The sequence below is a fragment of the Silene latifolia genome, chromosome X (assembly GCF_048544455.1).
Source record: "Silene latifolia isolate original U9 population chromosome X, ASM4854445v1, whole genome shotgun sequence".
Lineage (NCBI taxonomy): Eukaryota > Viridiplantae > Streptophyta > Magnoliopsida > Caryophyllales > Caryophyllaceae > Silene > Silene latifolia.
In genome coordinates this window covers 275,987,271-276,008,198 of record NC_133537.1, presented here as the reverse complement: position 1 = coordinate 276,008,198, position 20,928 = coordinate 275,987,271, and the positions used below count along the sequence as shown (strand labels likewise).

The window sequence follows — 20,928 nt, the reverse complement described above, 5'->3', positions numbered from 1 at the left end:
TTCCAAACACACCTGGAACTGCATTTATTATTCCGGCATCTTGGTCACTGATGATGTAATTGGGTTCTTTGCCACTCATTGCTTTCAGGAACTGCTGAAATGCCCAAATAAACGAGTCATCGTCTTCATGATCTAAAAGCACGCATCCAAATGTTATTGACTTTTTGTGATTGTCAATGCCAGTGAAAGGTGCAAATTTCATGTTATATTTGTTCGTTCCATAGGTTGGATCGAATGAAATAGCATCACCAAACAATGCGTAACATCTGATGGAATCCGCATTTGTCCAAAAAATTCTTGTCAAGGCACTGTCAGCATCTGTTTCATATGAAAATACCAACCCTTTTGTTTCTCGGAGGGTTTCTAAACGAGAGATGAACATATGTCCATCCTTGCCACTAAGTAGACACTTTACTTCCCTTTGGAAATTCTTGAAATGCGTAAGGGTAGCTCCAACATTTTTGAAACCCTCTGCTTGTTCCTTGCATAATTTGTATGTTAAACTAGCCTTGACATTCAATCTCGAATTTTGGATAATCAATTGCTTATGATATTCGTTCAGTTAATTTATATTAAGAGCAAGTTTCTCAAATTCCCTATTTTTGACAGGCGTCACTGGGTGATTGCGACCCTCGCGGAATTGTTCAATCTTGTACATCTTTTCATGGAACATGAATTTTATCATTACTTCACAATCCCACCTTTTAATTTTAGTTATTCTTGTACCACTTTGCTTATTGGAACTATCAGCTTCACCTGCACCTGCAACTCCACCCTGCATTTTGTTCGAATAGTACCATCTTTAAACCTCTTAGTTGAAGACTTCCTTGCTTCAAACCCACAAGCAATAGCATAGATTTTATAGAACAACATTGTTGACTCTAAGTCCACAAATTTTTTGCCAAGCACGGGTGTAAACTTCTCTTCAATCCTACTTATCCATTGCTCAGTGCCACCCGGTGTGTAAGTTACCAAAGTAGTAGGTGTGGAAATAGTTGGCATTGTAGGGGTTGTTAAGACAGCAGTAGAACCCTCACCATCCTGACGAGAACCAACATTAGAGCAAGGAACCTCACCACAACCGACACGAGGCGTCCCACTACACTGTGAGTTGTTGTTGACATTTGAATCAATACCTAAGAAGATAAAAGGTTCACAGAGTCACATCTCACATTCACAAAACAAGGTTTAAGATTCACTAAATAAGGTCTGTGATTCACAAATAAAGTCTGAGGATATTATCTGAGCAAGGAAGAGAGCAGAATAGGTCTTTCCTCTAAAGGGTTCACACAAAGAGCTCTAGGATTCACAAATACAAGGACTGAGATTCACAAGTTCACTTATTGGTTCAGATTATTAGTTCAGTTTTTAATCTTACCCAGGTTGTATATATTAGTTGTTAAGTTTCACAAAATAACCTTCTAGTTTCACAAACTAGGGTCTCTGATTCACACAATAAGAAATAAATAAATTGCATCAGTAACGTTTAACAACAGAGATTCACAAAATAAGGCCCAAGATTCACTAAATAAAGGCTGAGATTCACCAAATAAACTCCGAGATTCACTAAATAAAGTATCAGATTATTAGTTCAAATAATTAAAAATTTTTTGGTGAAGATTATGAATTCACTTTTAAGAAAAGGTCAGGTTGTATGTATGAGGATATTTTGTTGATTTGTTAATAACACTTCCTGTAACACCCCCATACTCCAAGTGCCTTACCAGGACCACTCAGGTATGAAGATATTACCATCTCGGTTACTCGAGGCATGATATTTATAAGACAATAACGAAACAACTTAAATAATATAACTTTAGTGAAAAGTACAACTGAAACCAAATCCCAAAATACGGGTACAAGTTCTTAAAACCAACTGCCTACTGAAATACTGAAATGTCATAAAACTCAAAGACTACAGCGGAAGACTTCTATCGTCAGACGGTGGCACCTCCCAAATATCCCGGTACTCAACTCAAACCGATCAATTCATCGCTCACCATCCCCGAATGGATCACCGCAGGTTTACAAAACAACAACCGGGTCAGTACTAATCACACAACTCAATATATATCAACAATAAGATAAACAGACACTTAATCATCACACACACAACCACACCAATTCAAACAATCTCAATCACCGATCGTCCACCGGACCAACCACGCGATGGGGGACCGCACCGTACCCACCAAATCCCCGCTCCTCATAATGAGCAATAACCCTGTCCATTAATGTGCACATCCCCTTCCGTGGCGGGTTCCACGAAGGGCGAAACTAGGGCGTGAAGCCACTCCCGCAAGTGACCCCACTCAGCCGAGGACATGCCTCGAGAACCAGAGACAAACAATCACAATCAACAAACCGTCACAATACAATTACTATATTATTCAATCAACCACAACACATCAACAATCATCCCATTATGGGACTAATACTTGTAGGAAATCCTACCTAGAAAGCACAACTATCGACGGTCTCTACAAAAGATTATCAAAAGCTTCTTCTACGAAACCTCCTCCTATCATACAACATACAAATGCTACCAAACCACAAACTACTCAAAAACCCCCAAATCCCTAGATTAGGGTTTAACCAACTTAAAGGAAAGACAACAAAAAGGGTACATAGATCTTACCCTCGACGCAAGGATCTCAACGGTATAACAAGCGATGAAAACCGACCTTCTAAACTCCGGGATTTGCTAACAATGCGATTAAGATGATGAACGTACTTGCTTTCTCTCTTTGACAGTAAATTAGGTTTTGCAAAAGTGTTTAGTATAATGACGAAGAAGGTTATATATCTTAATCGCATAATTAACAAAACCCGAGAAAAACTCCCCGTAAACCGGCTACTCGATCGAGTACCCAAGGTACTCGATCGAGTACCCCCTTACTCGATCGAGTATCCTAGTTACTCGATCGAGTACCCAACAGGTCAGAAACTATTTTAAAACGCAACTTACCCTTACTCGACAGAGTAAGGCCTACTCGATAGAGTACCCAAAGACTCATAAATACGGAGTATTACAGTCTTCCCTCCTTAAAAAGAACTTCGTCCCCGAAGTTCAAACCACTACTAAACAAAGGTACTCCCTCAACACTTCCGACTCAACAACCAAAACAAAACTCAACATAAAACATGTTACTAACCCAACTCATCCCGACAAACATACCGACACAACATACAAAAAGGGTATAAAACTCTTAAAAACTCTTCGCGATCATCTCCTACCCCCCTAAAAGAAACAAGGTTACGTCCCCGTAACCATACATACTTGATCAAAAAGAAAAGGGTAACGCTCTTTCATAGCTTCCTCTGGCTCCCATGTAGCTTCCTCAGTCTCGTGGTTAGACCAAAGGATCTTAAGCAAAACTGTCTCATCACTCCTAGTCTTCCTAACCTTTCGGTCAAGAATCTGCTTAGGCACCTCAAGATATGATAAGGACTCATCTAGCTCTAAGCTCTCTGCCTCTAACACGTGTGACGGGTCACTCACATACTTCCGCAGCTGCGATACATGAAACACATTATGCACTCTCTCTAGCGCAGCTGGTAAAGCCAGACGATATGCAACTTCCCCAACTCGTTCTAAGATCTCATAAGGTCCAATAAACTTCTGACTTAACTTGCCTTTCTTCCCAAATCTCATAACCCCACGCATAGGAGACACTTTCAAAAGAACCTTGTCCCCAACTTGAAACTCTATGTCCGTGATGTAGATCGCATAACTCTTTTGCCTATCCTGAGCTGCTCTCATCCGTTCCCTGATCATCTTAATCTGTTCCACCATCTCATGCACCATCTCTGGTCCTAAAACCACTGCCTCAGCATTATCGTCCCAACAAATCGGACTCCTACATCTCCTCCCATACAAAGCCTCAAACGGTGCCATACCTGTTGGAAAATATTGTGATTTAAGAATTAAATATGGACTTTTATTATTTGATCAAGTAATTTTAAATTGGGTTAAGTAGTCATTTATTCAATATTATTTGAATTATTACACTTGGTCAAAGTTTTTTGTTAAGATAATCTTTTACAATTATTGTGGTGATTTACTCAGCGATTAATATCACAATTTAATACTGTCAAACGTTTGGTAACGTTGGGTTTGTGAACGTTGTTGTTACTCTTATTTATGGGCTCCATTAAACTTGTGGTTAATGGGATCTTAAGTATTTTTGACCAGCATCTCAAAGAGTATATAAAAAGGAGAAGTTTGGTTTAGTGCGTATGGTTTTTGGATTCAATAAAAAGTGAGAAACATTACAACTAATTTGGTGTATAACCAGACGATTAGTAGAGATAAACATTTTACTATACAACTATAAGATTTACGAAAGTTATTTTTATAATTTAATATTATCGAGCATTGGGTGATCGTCGGTTCGGGGATTCCTCTTGCTGCTACCGAAGGAGTCCAACGGGTTGTCGTATCTTGGAAGAGGAACGCATTATTTTGGTAACCAGTGCAGTGGAGGCGTTATCTCTCTTAGGAAAGCGCCTAGCGTGCTTCGACCCAGGCCACATTCTCTTAACTCTCTCTTTTATATTATATAATTTCTTGTATATCGTTTTTTTGATATTCGCTATTTCACCGTTACTATTAAATATTTATCTGTAATTCTTGTATTGTTATTATTGTTATTTTTATAATTGTGATTTTGTCCTATGATTTCTAACAATCTAAGAGAGATAATACACTTGTTTATAACAAAGTATTGAGCAGTTGCATGGCATTCATACTATAAATCTGTGTTATACTATTTGATATTAAACACGTATGGTTGTTTGCATGCAGTATATTTGACATTATCATATTGAAATTTGTAGTCAGCCACAATTCCATTTGTTTCTTTAAAATTTGATTACGGCAGTAGTAGTTTTGCATGTGTAAGCTTTTCATATTTGATATTGCCCTCTTCTATAATTATTTTAACCATAGACATTTTCATATGCACTCTGCATCGAAGTTAGCCACAATATATACAATTTGTTTCATTCGGTTTTAACAAGTGCTTTATTTTCTAGGAGTGATATAGAGTACTATCTTAACTAATATTGCTTATATTAATTTTATTAAAATGGACTTGATTAATGTGGGGGTTATTTCCGACCTACATGTTTGTATGACCTATGATTCAAATGATTGGTGGATTGATTCGGGTGCTAATGTTCATGTTTGTGGTAATAAGAATTTATTTAATACGTATGAAAAATTGGAATCAAAAATTGTTAGTATGGGTAATGGTACTCCCGCATCTGTTTTAGGTGTTGGATCGGTTAAACTAGAGTTGTCTTCTGGTAAGTTTATTACTTTAGAGTCAGTTTATCATGTTCCCGATATTAAGAAAAATCTTGTTAGTACATCTTTGTTGGTCCAACGTGGTTTTAAAGTTATGTTTGAATCTAACAAAGTGGTTATAACTAGATATGGTTTATTTGTTTGCAAAGGTTATTTGTGTGATGGATTGTTTAAGCTTAACGTTGTGACTCATAAGGTTAATTATGATGAAGCTAATATGTCTTTGTTTGTTTCTAATGTTGAATGTTCTAATACTTGGCATGGTAGACTTGGTCATGTTAATTTGCAAACTATTAGACGTATGATGCATTTAAATCTTATTCCCTCATCCAATGTTGATTTGAAAGAAAGATGTCAAATTTGTGTTCAAGCTAAGGAACCTAGAAAAGCTTTTAAACCCGTGGGTGGAAAAGACACTAAATTGTTAGAGTTGATTCATAGCGATATTTGTGATAACAATAATGTTTTGACTCGTGGTGGTAAAAGATATTTTATCACTTTTATTGATGATTACTCCAAATATTGTTATGTATATTTGATTAATGCTAAGAGTGAACTTTTTGACAGGTTTAAGGCTTATAAAGCTGAGGTTGAAAATCAGCTAGAAAAGAAGATAAAAATTGTTCGTTACGACGGGGGCGGTGAATATGAACTCACCGAGATGAATGAATTTTGTGAGACACATGGTATTATACATCGGTGACACTGCTTATGGTCCCCAATCTAATGGGGTTCTGAAAGGAAAAATCGGACTTTGTTGGATATGATTAATGCAATGTTGATTAGTTCTGGTTTACCTAAAAATATGTGGGGAGAAGCTTTATTATCTGCATGTCATGTTTTGAATAGAGTTCCATATAAGAGTTTTGATAAAACCCCATATGAGTTATTTAAGAATAAAAAGCCTAATTTACAATATTTAAAAGTGTGGGGGTGTTTGGCTAAAGTGCATGTTCCTATTACAAAACAAAAGAAACTTGGCCCTAAAACTGTTGATTGTGTGTTTGTTGGTTATTCTCCACATAGTACTACATATAGATGTCTTGTTTTTAATTCTACTATCCCTCAAATTTCTAATAATACTATTATTGAGTCGCGTGATGTTGTTTTCTTTGAAAATATTTTTCCTATGATAGATAAAATTTCTAAATCTATTTCAGATGCCTCTACTTGTTTAAATTTTGGTAAGTCTTCTACACAAGTTTTAAATAATAAGCCCGATGATTGCGATGAGCCTAGAAGGAGCAAAAGGGCTAGGATTGCTAAAAGTTTTGGTCCAGATTTTCAAATAAATTTAGTCGAGGATGATCCAAAAACTTTTAAAGAAGCCATGTTATCCGTTGATGCTCCATTTTGGAGACAAGCGGTAAATGACGAAATGGAGTCTATTTCTTCAAATAAAACTTGGATTTTAACCGATCTTCCTCCTGGTTCAAAAACTATTGGTTGCAAATGGGTTTTTAGAAAGAAATTGAGAACCGATGGTTCGATTGATAAATATAAAGCTAGACTTGTTGCAAAAGGTTTTACACAACAGGAGGGAGTTGATTTCTTTGATACTTATTCACCCGTTTCTAAAATTTCGGCTATAAGAGTTTTAATTGCTATTGCATCTATTTTTAAAGTAGAAGTTCATCAAATGGATGTAAAAGCCGCTTTTTTAAATGGTGATTTAGAAGAAGAAATTTACATGGACCAACCCGAAGGTTTTATTTCTCAAGGTCAAGAGAACAAAGTTTGTAAACTTGTTAAAAGTCTTTATGGTTTAAAACAAGCGCCAATGCAATGGCATGAAAAATTTGATTCTACCATGATTTCCGATGGTTTTCAAATTAATAGTGGTGACAAGTGTGTTTATTTTAAAAAGATTGATGATACATATGTCATTCTTTGTTTATATGTTGATGATATTCTGATTTTTGGTAGTAATATGAATGTCATTAACAAGACCAAAGCATTTTTATCTCAAAATTTTGATATGAAAGATCTTGGTCAAGCTGATGTGATTTTGGGTATTAAATTAGTAAAAACCGATAATGGTATTGCATTAACCCAAAGTCATTATGTTGAAAAGATGTTGCGTAAGTTTGGTTATTTTGATGCAAGTCCAGTGTCTACACCGTTTGATTCATCTGTTAAACTGAGGAAAAACGTGGGGAATAGTATTTCCCAACATAAATATTCACAAATTATTAGATCATTGTTGCATCTTACTAATTTTTCTAGACCAGACATTGCATATGCAGTTTGCAGGTTGGCTAGGTATACTCATAATCCTAGCACCGCCCATTGGAATGCTCTTGAAAGAGTATTTAGGTAACTTAAGGGTACTATGAATTATGCTATCCACTATTGTGGTTTTCCAGGTGTACTTGAAGGGTATAGTGATGCTAGTTGGATAGCTGATATCGATGAGACTAAAGCCACAAGTGGCTATGTATTTTTACTCGGTGGAGGTGCGGTATCATGGAGGTCTGCAAAGCAGACTATTATTTCTCGTTCAACTATGGAAGCTGAACTTATTGCCATGGATACCGCTAGCATGGAAGCCGAATGGCTTAAAAATTTGTTATCTGATATACCTATTTTGTCTCAACCTATTCCTCCAATATCTTTATTATGTGATAGTGAGGCTGCTTTAGCCAAGGCTAATAGCAAAAAGTTTAACGAGAAAAGGAGACATTTGATGGTGAGACATAAGTCTTTGAGACATATGATTTCTCATGGTGTTATTTCTTTGAATTTTGTCAGGTCTCAAAGTAATGTTGCGGATCCGCTTACAAAAGGACTGACGCGCCAGCAAGTACTTGAATCGTCGAGGGGAATGGGACTTATGCCCATGTGATAGCCATCGCAGTGGAAACCCGTCTTCAAAGATTGGAGATCCCATGAAAGAAGTTCAACGGGTAATAACGAAGCTGTGGGTGGGCTAAGTTAGGAGAGCACCATTTATTTGGCGGATTTTTGTGTCCGCGTCCCATTCCTATGGCGAAGTGAGATTATATTTTGTGATATTGAGGTGCTCTCATTGATTTGAGTTGGTTGTGACGGTTTAAGGCTGAGCTTTGACTCTTAATGAATCCGAAGGCATAATTTTTTGCGGGGTGGAGGTCACACCTACCCTTGGAGGATTCACCTAGTGGGTGTTCGTAGTGTGGTCGCTACTATGGGACGTGGGCAACTCTCTAGAAACACTCATGATATAAGATACCTGCGCATGACCATTAACGCGCACCACTGATAGAACCTGATCGATTGCCCGTACCGTGTGTGTGGTGAGTCCAAGCTTGATTTAAGGGGCCTAGTTCAAAGTATTTATACTACTATGGTTCTTTCGAGTGCAAGCTCATTTACACTAAGTGTTGGTTCAAACCCGAAAGGTACCTACACCTATTACGCGGTATTGTATGCTCACTATTATTACTTTACTTTTATAAAATTATAATTATTTATTTATTTATTTATTTTTTTTGGGGAGTTATTTGATATTTTAATATTTATTTCGAATTCTTAAATCATGTGGGGGATTGTTGGAAAATATTGTGATTTAAGAATTAAATATGGACTTTTATTATTTGATCAAGTAATTTTAAATTGGGTTAAGTAGTCATTTATTCAATATTATTTGAATTATTACACTTGGTCAAAGTTTTTTGTTAAGATAATCTTTTACAATTATTGTGGTGATTTACTCAGCGATTAATATCACAATTTAATACTGTCAAACGTTTGGTAACGTTGGGTTTGTGAACGTTGTTGTTACTCTTATTTATGGGCTCCATTAAACTTGTGGTTAATGGGATCTTAAGTATTTTTTACCAGCATCTCAAAGAGTATATAAAAAGGAGAAGTTTGGTTTAGTGCGTATGGTTTTTGGATTCAATAAAAAGTGAGAAACATTACAACTAATTTGGTGTATAACCAGACGATTAGTAGAGATAAACATTTTACTATACAACTATAAGATTTACGAAAGTTATTTTTATAATTTAATATTATCGAGCATTGGGTGATCGTCGGTTCGGGGATTCCTCTTGCTGCTACCGAAGGAGTCCAACGGGTTGTCGTATCTTGGAAGAGGAACGCATTATTTTGGTAACCAGTGCAGTGGAGGCGTTATCTCTCTTAGGAAAGCGCCTAGCGTGCTTCGACCCATGCCACATTCTCTTAACTCTCTCTTTTATATTATATAATTTCTTGTATATCGTTTTTTTGATATTCGCTATTTCACCGTTACTATTAAATATTTATCTGTAATTCTTGTATTGTTATTATTGTTATTTTTATAATTGTGATTTTGTCCTATGATTTCTAACAATACCAATACTAGTGTGATAGCTGTTATTGTAAGAAAATTCTATCAAGTCCAACCTCTGTTCCCAGCTACCACCAAAATCCATCACACAAGCTCGCAACATATCCTCAAGATTCTTGATTGTTCTCTCAGTCTGTCCGTCTGTCGCGGGATGAAATGCTGTACTCATCTTCAAGGTTGTTCCCAACGATTCCTGCAACTCTTTCCAAAACCTTGATATAAATCTCGCATCTCTGTCAGAAACTATGTCCTTAGGGACTCCATGTAACTTAAGCACGTTCTTTCGATAGGCCATAGCCAATTGTGCTTTAGTCCATGTATCTTTCATTGGAACAAAGTGAGCTGACTTGGTCATTCGATCCACTATTACCCAAATCATGTTGTTACCTTGTTGACTCTTTGGCAAACCCACGATAAAATCCATGGAAATGGATTCCCACTTCCACTCAGGTACCGTTAAAGACTGAATCTTACCTTGTGATCGTCGCTGTTCCCCCTTAACTCTCTGGCATGTCAAACAACGGGCCACAAACGCAGTTGTCTCTTTCTTCATTCCAGGCCACCAAAACGTATTCTTTAAATCCTTATACAACTTATCTCCACCTGGATGAACTGAATATGGTGTGCAATGCGCCTCTGTCATGATAGTCTTTTTCAACTCCTCATCATTAGGAACACACCACCTACCGTCAAACCTCAAACTACCATCTGTGTGAATGGAGAATCGAGACACTGTCCCATTCTCTACTCCAGCTCTCCACTCCACTATCTTAGGATCCAACGTCTGCTTACCTTGAATGTCATCATAAAACTCACGCTGCACTGTCAGATCACCCATGGCATCTCCTTTCTGCATCATATGTATCCCAAACCTCGCTATCTCATCTCTCAGCCTCATCAAAGATAGAGCTGTACACAGAGAATTTACACTCTTCCTACTCAAAGCATCAGCAACTACATTGGCCTTCCCTTCATGGTAGATAATTTCCATGTCATAATCGCCAATCAGCTCCATCCACCTCCTCTGTCTCATGTTCAACTCCTTTTGAGTGAAAATACATTTGAGACTCTTGTGATCAGAAAATACCTTAAAGATTGCTCCATAAAGGTAATGTCTCCATATCTTGAGAGCAAACACCACCGCACCCAACTCCAGATCATGAGTAGGGTAGTTCTCCTCATAAGGCTTCAATTGCCTAGAAGCATAGGCAATCACTTTACCGTTCTGCATCAACACACATCCCAACCCATTCTTTGAGGCATCTGTATAAACCTCAAAGTTCTCGATCCCTTCAGGCAATGCTAAGACAGGAGCTGTGGTCAAACGCTCCTTTAATGTTTGGAACGCCGTCTCACAACTCTCATCCCAACGAAACCTGTTCTCTTTCCTCATCAACGCTGTCATAGGTCTAGCTATCTTGGAGAAATCTTTCACGAACCGTCTGTAGTACCCAGCTAAACCCAGAAAACTCCTGATCTCAGCAACATTCTTTGGTGCTTCCCACTTTGTCACTGCCTCAATCTTCGCCGGTCCACCACTACTCCCTCCTTAGAGATCACATGCCCCGAAAAAGCAACTTTCTCTAACCGAAACTCACACTTGGACAAACAGCATACAACTCATGCTCCCTCTAAGCTTGCAACACGATCCTCAGATGCTCCTCATGCTCCTCCTTAGTCTTAGAGTAGACTAAGATGTCATCAATAAATACCACCACAAACTTGTCCAAAAAATGTCTGAAGATCCTGTTCATCAAATCCATAAACACAGCCGCTGCATTAGATAACCCAAACGGCATCACTACATACTCATAATGGCCATACCTCGACGTGAAAGCTGTCTTTGGTATGTCCACTTCTCTAATCTTCACCTGATGGTACCCCGACCTCAAATCAATCTTGGAAAAGACCGATGCACCACTCAACTGATCAAACAGGTCATCTATCCTTGGCAAAGGATACTTGTTCTTCACCGTCACTCGGTTCAGCTCCCTGTAATCTATGCACAACCTCAAACTCCCATCTTTCTTCTTCACGAAAAGAACTGGTGCTCCCCACGACGATACACTAGGTCTAATGTATCCCTTCTCTATCAGATCATCCAACTGTTTCCTAAGCTCCTCCATCTCCTTAGGACCCATACGGTACGGTGCCTTAGAGATTGGCCTCGTCCCTGGTTTCAACTCTACTGTGAAATCTATCTCTCTTCTCGGCGGCAACCCCGGAATCTCCTCTGGAAACACATCCTCAAACTCTCCCACCACCGGTATCTGATCAACTATTGGACTCTCTATCCGGTCATCTCTCACATGGCACAAGATCAAAGGACACCCCTTCCTCAAGTAAGACTTCAAGGTGACAGCTGCAATCAACTTAACTTTGGGTTTGACTAGAAACCCACGATAAGACACACTAACACCCTTAGGACCTCTTAAAGACACTTTCTTTTGATGACAGTCTATCTTAGCTTTATACTTTCCCATCCAATCCATCCCAACTATCATCTCAAAACCGTCAAAAGGAAACTCTAGCAAGTCTACCGGGAAATCAACTTGCCCAACTATCATAGGTACATCCCTATATAACCTCCCACAAGATACAGACTCACCCGAAGGTATAAAAAACTTGCTCACTTACAGACTCATATACCCTAAAACCCAACCATTTAACATGACTCGAAGATACAAACGACTGAGAAGCCCCCGAATCAAACAAAACAAAGGTATGAATACCATTAACAAGAAAAGTACCGGTGATAACGTGTGCATCCTCCTCAGCTGCTTTCTTCTCCATCATGATGAATAACTTTCCATTTGTCTTCCGTCCCACCTCCTGGACAAGATCTTGGTGATGTGGTCGGCTTAGCACCCGACCCTTGATTGTTGTTGTTGTTCGTCGATGGTTTCTGATAAGAATTACCACCGTTGCGGTTACCTCCACCCTGATAGCTCTGACTTCCCCGGTTTGCCCATGATCCAGCCGGTCTATTGCTCGCATAGCTCTGCGCAGGTCTCTGGAAAGTTCCAGGTGCACTTGTGCACTCATGTCTCTTGTGACCTACACCACCACAACTATAGCAGGTCACTCCCCAACTGCCACTAACACTTCCACGGCCACGCCCAAAGGAAGCCCCAAAGATCGAACCCTAACCCGGAAGAAAACCCTTTGGGCGATTGTGGTTGCCTTTCTTGTGATTAGATTGGCCACCACCCTCGCTCTCGAGACTTCCTTTTCTCACCACCCGACCTCTCCCGAGCCATCTCCACCAACCTCTCGGCTCTCCCGGCCCTCTCATAAGCTTCCTTAACATCGCAAGGACTCCCACGGGTAATCGATCCATAATCTTAGGGGTCAACCCCTCTCAAACCTCAGCGCCAGATTCTCCTCACTCAAACCTATATCCTCAGCATACCTAGACTTGTCATTGAACTGCCTGTAGTACTCGGCCACAGACATTTCAGCGGTCATCTTAAAACAGTCAAACTCTTCTCTCAACTTACTCCTCACATGCTCCGGTACAAACTCTTTTCTCATAGCCCTACGAAACTCTTCCCACGGTATAGCAGGTAAACCTTGGTTCACATACAACTCCTTAGCACTCACTTTCACCGTATCCCACCACTTACCAGCTGCCTCCCTCAGATAGAATGCAGCCTGTTCCACTCTCATCTCATCAGGACAGTGAACCAAATCTAATATGTTCTCCATCTCTCTAAGCCAGCTATCAAGAAGGTTTGGCTCCCCAACTCCCTTGTACTCTTTCGGGTTAAACCTCGCTATATAGAGGCTGATTTTAGAGTGATCAACCTCTTTCTCCTTATCCTTATCTTTCCCCACAGTCTTTAAAGCCTCAGTAAGAGCATCCCGATGCTCCAACATCTTAACGATGTCATCTATGTTCATAAGCTCAGCTCTCGCATACAACGCATTCTTCTTGGGCGGCATCTTGAAACTATAACAGAAAAAGGGGTGGATATAAACATACGCGCCAAAACCTCAAAACAAGAAAACAAGCTGCCCGGACCCTACTCGATCGAGTTCCCAAACATACTCGATCGAGTAACAGGCTACTCGATCGAGTGCCCACTATACTCGATCGAGTGCCCCAACATCAGACCCCAAACAGACCTTCTGATCTCTAACATACTCGACCGAGTAGCTAGGCTACTCGATCGAGTGACCCCCTACTCGATCGAGTGCCCGAGGTACTCGATCGAGTGCCCGAGGTACTCGATCGAGTGCCCAAAAACACGATTCTGGACTCAAAATCGTCAAAAACCCACCCGATCAAGTCAGTCCCACTCGATCGAGTCATGCTAACTCAGAAACGCTACCCGCATGATATATCATATGCTAACATGCTAAAAACTTTATAAAACCAACATTATATCATAACTAAGCATATAATGCTACGAATCTTTTCATACGATCTACGAAATCATTATATCATGTTATTAAACGCCACATTGTAAACATCCAACATGTTTCTCATTCCAACAACAGTTCTACATACATCATCAACCTTTCTTTCACATTCTCAACTTCCTACCGCAAACACCCAACGGTTACACACACTTCATCACATTCACACACAAGCTAACCAAACAACGCATACGACCTTGACATACACCCCCCATGTGACCGGTTCAAAATTGTAGGGCGAGTTCGCGACTTCAGGACGTCTCCCAAGCCTTTGCATTAGCTCCTACAACCTTTACCCCGGGTTCATTTTAATTGACTCCCTATGTTCATTAGGTTCATTGGTTACGAGGTTTCGGGATCGTCGCTCGATACCATTTGTAACACCCCCATACTCCAAGTGCCTTACCAGGACCACTCAGGTATGAAGATATTACCATCTCGGTTACCCGAGGCATGATATTCATAAGACAATAACGAAACAACTTAAATAATATAACTTTAGTGAAAAGTACAACTGAAACCAAATCCCAAAATACGGGTACAAGTTCTTAAAACCAACCGCCTCTTGAAATACAAATGTCATAAAACTCAAAGACTACAAATGAAGACTTCTATCGTCGACGGTGGCACCTCCCACTATCCCGATGCTCAACTCAAACCTCGCTCACCATCGCTCACCATCCCCGAATGGATCACCGCAGTTTAGAAAACAACAACCGGGGTCGATAAATCACACAACTCAATATATATCAACAATAAGATAAACAGAAAACATCACACACACAACCACACCAATTCCAACAATCTCAATCACCGACGTCCACCGGACCACCCGCCATGGGGACCGCACCGTACCCACCAAATCCCCGCTCCTCATAATGAGCAATAACCCTGTCCATTAATGTGCACATCCCCTTCCGTGGCGGGTTCCACGAAGGGCGAAACTAGGGCGTAAAGCCACTCCCGCAAGTGACCCCACTCACCGTAGGGACACGCCTCGAGAACCATAGACAAACAATCACAATCAACAAACCGTCACAATACAATTACTATATTATTCAATCAACCACAACACATCAACAATCATCCCATTATGGGACTAATACTTTTGAGTAGGAAATCCTGCACCGGAAAGCACAACTATCGACGGTCTCTACAAAAATGTATCAAAAGCTTCTTCTACGAAACCTCCTCCTATCATACAACATACAAATGCTACCAAATCACAAACTACTCAAAAACCCCCAAATCCCTAGATTAGGGTTTAACCAACTTAAAGGAAAGACAACAAAAAGGGTACATAGATCTTACCCTCGACGCAAGGATCTCAACGGTATAACAAACGATGAAAACCGACCTTCCAAACTCCGGGATTTGTTAACAATGCGATTAAGATGATGAACGTACTTGCTTTCTCTCTTTGACAGTAAATTAGGTTTTGCAAAAGTGTTTAGTATAATGACGAAGAAGGTTATATATCTTAATCGCATAATTAACAAAACCCGAGAAAAACTCCCCGTAAAACCAGCTACTCGATCGAGTACCCAAGGTACTCGATCGAGTACCCCCTTACTCGATCGAGTATCCTAGTTACTCGATCGAGTACCCAACAGGTCAGAAACTATTTTAAAACGCAACTTACCCTTACTCGACAGAGTAAGGCCTACTCGATAGAGTACCCAAAGACTCGTAAATACGGAGTATTACACTTCCATTCCCAAGAAAAGGACACTGAAAAATCAAGCATTCAATCAAAAAATTTAATATATGGGTAATGTGAACAGACACTATTGACAGTTGTGCCAAATACCAGGCCTATAAATATCTAATTTCTGAAACATAATAGTATATACCAATAACCTCTCTTCTCTCTTCTGTAAAACATTTCAAAAATCCCTATTGCACACAATGTCTCATTTATTTGTATTTCCCTATACTTGTGTTTTGGCGAATGTTCCAGGTTATATGGATAAAAAAGGGAAGTATGTTTGTCCTGACCTCTCTAAATTGGCAGATTGTTTAATGAGCCAAGATTATGAGATAGAGTCTTTGGTGCCTGTTATGTGCAGGCAGACTTGTCATTTTATGGGATTAGTACTAATTCAATTTGGCACAAATGACACTAGCTGCAAACAGGCTTTTAAGTTGCAGGAGAAGTACGAGCAATTTGGGCGTACTAGATCTGAATGGCTGGCTACCTATTCCCGAGTTCAGGGGCCCTTTCTATGGGTAGCATCAAGGCTTGATTCAAAATATTTTAACTACACTCCAGTATGTAGAAGAGTCCCATATTGCTGATGCAGATGAATGGTGCACCTATAGCTATATCAATATTGCTCTATGTGCATTGCCTCGAACAAATAGGGGTGATTGATAAACTAAACAAATATCATATCTTGCTTAATTTTTCAGCTTTTCATTTTATTTTATTTTTGAATGTTGTTGTTTAGTTAATTCAAAAGCCATGAACCTGCGAAATTTTATGTGATGAAAAATTACAAGATTTTTAAGTTTTCTGAATATTATGTTTTAATTAATTATCACACTATCATCATTTGCTAAGATTCACTGAGTAAGGTCTGAGATTCACAAAATAAGGTCTAAGATTCACAAAATAAGTAAAAGAGTAGAAAAGGTGATTCTAACCACTTATGATGACCAAGTTTCACAAAACAAGCTCTAAGATTCACTAAACTAGGTCTGAGATTCACAAAATAAGGTCTGAGATTCACCAAACAACAAAATCCACTCAATTCATAAACTCTTACAGTAACAATTCAACCAACTCTTACAGTCACACAATTAGGTCCTAAGATTCACAAATTCAACTCAATTCATAAACTAAACCTTGCAAAAAAAAATGAGATACAATATCGATCCATATATTCCATAATAATCGAGCAGAAATTTTGACAAATGCAAATTGAATAAGAAAACATGAGATTTTACAAAAATTACATAAAAAACGATATACCCGATTCAATAACACTATTATCATCAGTCATTGTGATATCTACAATCTCCATAGCAATTAGAGCTGCAAAATCGTCAAAAACAATTAACTCTGTAGTATCGAACCTAGGGCAACCAAACTTGTTCAAAAATCTCACCAAATAAATAACTCTGTACGAACGGCGTTTCGTTCCCTCAAAAATCTCAAAATCCCCTAATGAAAAAAAATTCAAATTGGCGATGACATAATCTCAAGTACACATTACCGCCATCTCTGTAAATTATGCACCAAATGACGACGAGAAGAAGGAAGAAGGTTCACTTAGAAGAAGGGTTTGATAGACTATCTAGTTTACCCGATCCCATTAAGGAACATATTGTTTCACATCTGCCCACACCGGAAGCAGTTCGAATGAGCATTTTGTCCAAGTCATGGCGTGCATTTTGGACTCAACTGCCTTGCTTAGATTTGGACTTGTCTAATCGTTTTTTAGACGCGGATTGGACGGAAAAGGAGAACATTCGATTGAGGGAGTTGTTCTACGACTTCATTGATTTCGCTTTCAGGTCAGTATTAATGCTTGAAAAGGTTAAGCTTTGTGTACCTGGTTACAGTTCCGGGTTCAAGTCTCGGGTCGATAATTGGGTTGTTGGGGCTTTTGGGCATCGACTTACAGAGTTTGAGATGCAGGTGAAATATGAATCCAAGGTTGAGCTTAACTATGTTTTACCAAATATTATATTTGTGTCGAATTTGATCACAAAGTTGACGTTGACATTATGTAAAGTGGATGAATCGTCTTTGAGGGATGTAAACCTGCCTTCACTGTCCTATTTGTGTCTTAAATGGGTATATATTGATGAACAACATGCGAATAATTTCTTAGCTAATTGTCCTAATCTTGAGGACTTGAATTATAATTCTAGCTATGGGTTCCAAAGGCTCAAAATCTCTGGTCTTGCTAAACTCAAAAAGGCGGATATTAAGTACAACCGTAACACCCCATCAGTAATTGAGATTGAAGCACCGAGTCTCTTAGAGTTAACCATTAGTTATGATGTCTCCTCGGATGAGAAAGGAGTTTGTGAGATTAAATTAGTTGGTTGCACTAATATGAAGAAGTTGAAAGCGATTGGTAATGCTCTAGGGGATTCAGACTTGCATTCCCTTGTTGAAAGCCTTCCCCTCCTCGAAAGATTAGAGTTGGATAGGTGTCGTCAATTGAAGCACATTGAGGTTTCAAGCCCTCATTTAGTACATTTGGAGTTTATGGACTGTACAAGGTTGAGAAAAGCAAAAGTGAATGCTCCTAATCTCAAGTATTTTCACTATAAGGGTGCTAATCCAATTCGATTTCCACTAATAAGACGATCTTCGACACCGATGCTGAAGGAGGCTGCCATTTCATTGAGACCACCCTATAAAAAGAAAAAAGAAAAGTTGTTTAAGGATCTTGTCAAGTTTTTAACAATGTTCCGTCATTGTGAACGCCTGACAGTTTGTGTTAGTTTCACACAGGTATCTATCTTCCTTTCAAATATATTTTCAAATGATATATGTTGGACCTGTTTTAACGGATATGTCCCGTCTTAAATAAGAAAATGATGATGATAAATTTAATGATGACGTGCTTGTTATTGTTAATAAAGGATCTTATAATCCCACAAGAAATAAGGAAAAAGCACAAGCCTCCCCTCTCTGGTGTGAAGCATTTGATGGTAAAGCTTCGTGCAATTTATACAAGTCTTTCAGATGTGGAATTTGTAGAAAGTCTCTTGTGGCTTGCTCCTTGTCCCGATACCATATCCATATCCGACCACCTGGCTCGGTTCTCCAAGTGTCTTGAGGTAAGTAAATCTACTTCTCTGACCTTATATATATATTTTTTTTAATCCATATAGTTGGTAAACGAAGAATCCAGGCTTCTTTTTCAATCAAAGGTTTTACTTAAGAATGAGTTAATGTGAATGAATAGGATGAAGGATGTAAAGAAAGGTGTATAAATAGTACAAAATGAGCACTAGATAAAACAATAAACTAGCCCCTTGTTCTCATGTGTTTCCCCTAGAAAATGAGTTCATTGTGTACTAGTATCTTATTTATGAAATGCTCCTTATAAAAAGCACTCTCCGCGGCCTGTAACATATCATAAAGAAGTCTTCAAGTAATTCATATTGTTACACTTCACACATGTATATTTAACGAGTTGTGATTTCATGAATTATCCTTGTTCCTTGACATATCGAATAAAATTATCCATCCACCCTACAAACGCATACTTAATCTTCTTCCTAACACGTACACTTTCATAAATCTATATTCGTTCCAACCTCGCTCTGTATTACAATATCTTTTATATACATAAATACAACATATTTATTAAAAAAATTAAGAAATGATTGATAGATGAACCAACTCAACCAAAACCTTAAGGTGATGGTTGAGGCCCAACTATTATAAATATTCCTATTAATGATTACACCCATTAGAACATCATCTTTAAGCAATTTTTCAAGTTTCACACATCAATAATACATACAGCATTATAACTATACTTGAATAACACAAAACTAAATCACACAAACTTAATACATAGACACAACATTATTCAACTAATCTAAGTATAACAAACCCAAATCATACCACACTTTTATTCCACTTTCAAATTCAATTTCAATCTAACTTATGGGGCGTTTGGTTCGAAAGTGAAATAAAAAAAGAGTAAGAAAAGGAATGAAAAAGGATTACCCCTAATATCCTTAATTGTTTGGTTGGATATTAACGTGTAAGGGATTCGTCACCATGAAAACGAACGTCCACCACCTCCACCGCCATCAACCATCACCAATGAATCATTTCCATACTCTTTTCCTTAAAAATCCCCGAACCAAACGCCCCTTTATACTGTAAATGTAATTCAACTCATTTTTTCATACCATTACTCTCCTTATATTTAAAGTTTGATTTCATGATCAATGTATAACAAGAAAAAATCTTGTGTCCTCCAGAGGACCGTAGTTCTTAAATAGTAGTTTCAATGTTTTTTGATGAGCATTTGAGCATCTTATATTTAGCTTGGGTCTTTGTAGTTTGCTCCTGTTCTCTATTTATTCAGCCCCAGTCACTTGATATTTTGTTTTGACTTTTAAGCGCTTTAAAAATGTTTGTTTTTTTTTTTTTTTTTTTTTTTTTTTTTTTTCAGTTCAAGTATAAGGTGCCATTGAAACGACAGAAAAAATGCGGTTGTTGGAAATCACTCCCTATTATCTGTTGGCGACACTCCCTTGACAAAGTTTCAGTTGAGACCAAGATAAAGCCAGAAGATGATACGGAACTATCAAATTTCTTTGAAAAAAAACTGATGTGAAAGTAGTTAATTCACCTTACTACCAAAGCCGTGTAGTGGCAGGCGAATTAAATATAAAGATTTGATTACGGTGTATGGGTTAATGAAAAACGCAAATTCTCCCTCGTGACGGGTATTATTCCGTCACAAACACTGTTCACATTTGCGACGGGTCAAATATGACCACTTTTTGATAAAATTTGACCATTTTTTTAGGTGACATTTTATGAACAGTATTTCAGTGGTTACATTTTATCAAAAAGTGGTCACATTTGCCCGTCACAAATTGTGACCGTCACAAAGGAGAATTGCTGAAAAAAAAATGTCTCATGATAAGTTCTCTTTAAGACGTTTATAGATGAGCATGAGTTATTACGAGGAAAACTGCATGCCTGTATTTTGGTAACTTTTTTTTTTTTTTGTCGGAAAGAACGATAAATTAAAAAAAAAAAAAAAAAAACCTAAGTTTGGAGAGTACACTAGGGGGGCGAGTCAGGGGACAACATTACAGTAGCCGAGTCAATATTACAAAGTGTTTTTACAAAATTTGGCGTAAAATGCCAACAAAAGTTTCCATTGCA

The 20,928-nt window shown here is 38.4% G+C and overlaps 1 protein-coding gene across 1 annotated transcript; it reads left to right on the top strand.

Moving 5' to 3' along the window:
• The first annotated feature begins 17,164 nt into the window (after positions 1–17,164).
• LOC141620147 (F-box/LRR-repeat protein At2g42720-like) lies at positions 17,165–20,368 on the top strand. The gene is made up of 3 exons (XM_074437091.1): positions 17,165–18,519; positions 18,651–18,848; positions 20,204–20,368. The coding sequence occupies exons 1-3, from the start codon at positions 17,284–17,286 to the stop codon at positions 20,366–20,368; spliced, it is 1,599 nt and encodes a 532-aa protein (XP_074293192.1). The 5' UTR covers positions 17,165–17,283.
• Positions 20,369–20,928: the final 560 nt, after the last annotated feature.

Bases quoted from the DNA above. Each gene is read 5' to 3' on its own strand.
- LOC141620147 (XM_074437091.1), top strand. From the start codon at position 17,284: ATGCACCAAATGACGACGAGAAGAAGGAAGAAGGTTCACTTAGAAGAA. The intron at 18,520-18,650 runs GTATCTATCTTC...TTGTTAATAAAG, and splicing joins TTTGTGTTAGTTTCACACAG to GATCTTATAATCCCACAAGA. The intron at 18,849-20,203 runs GTAAGTAAATCT...TTTTTTTTTCAG, and splicing joins GGTTCTCCAAGTGTCTTGAG to TTCAAGTATAAGGTGCCATT.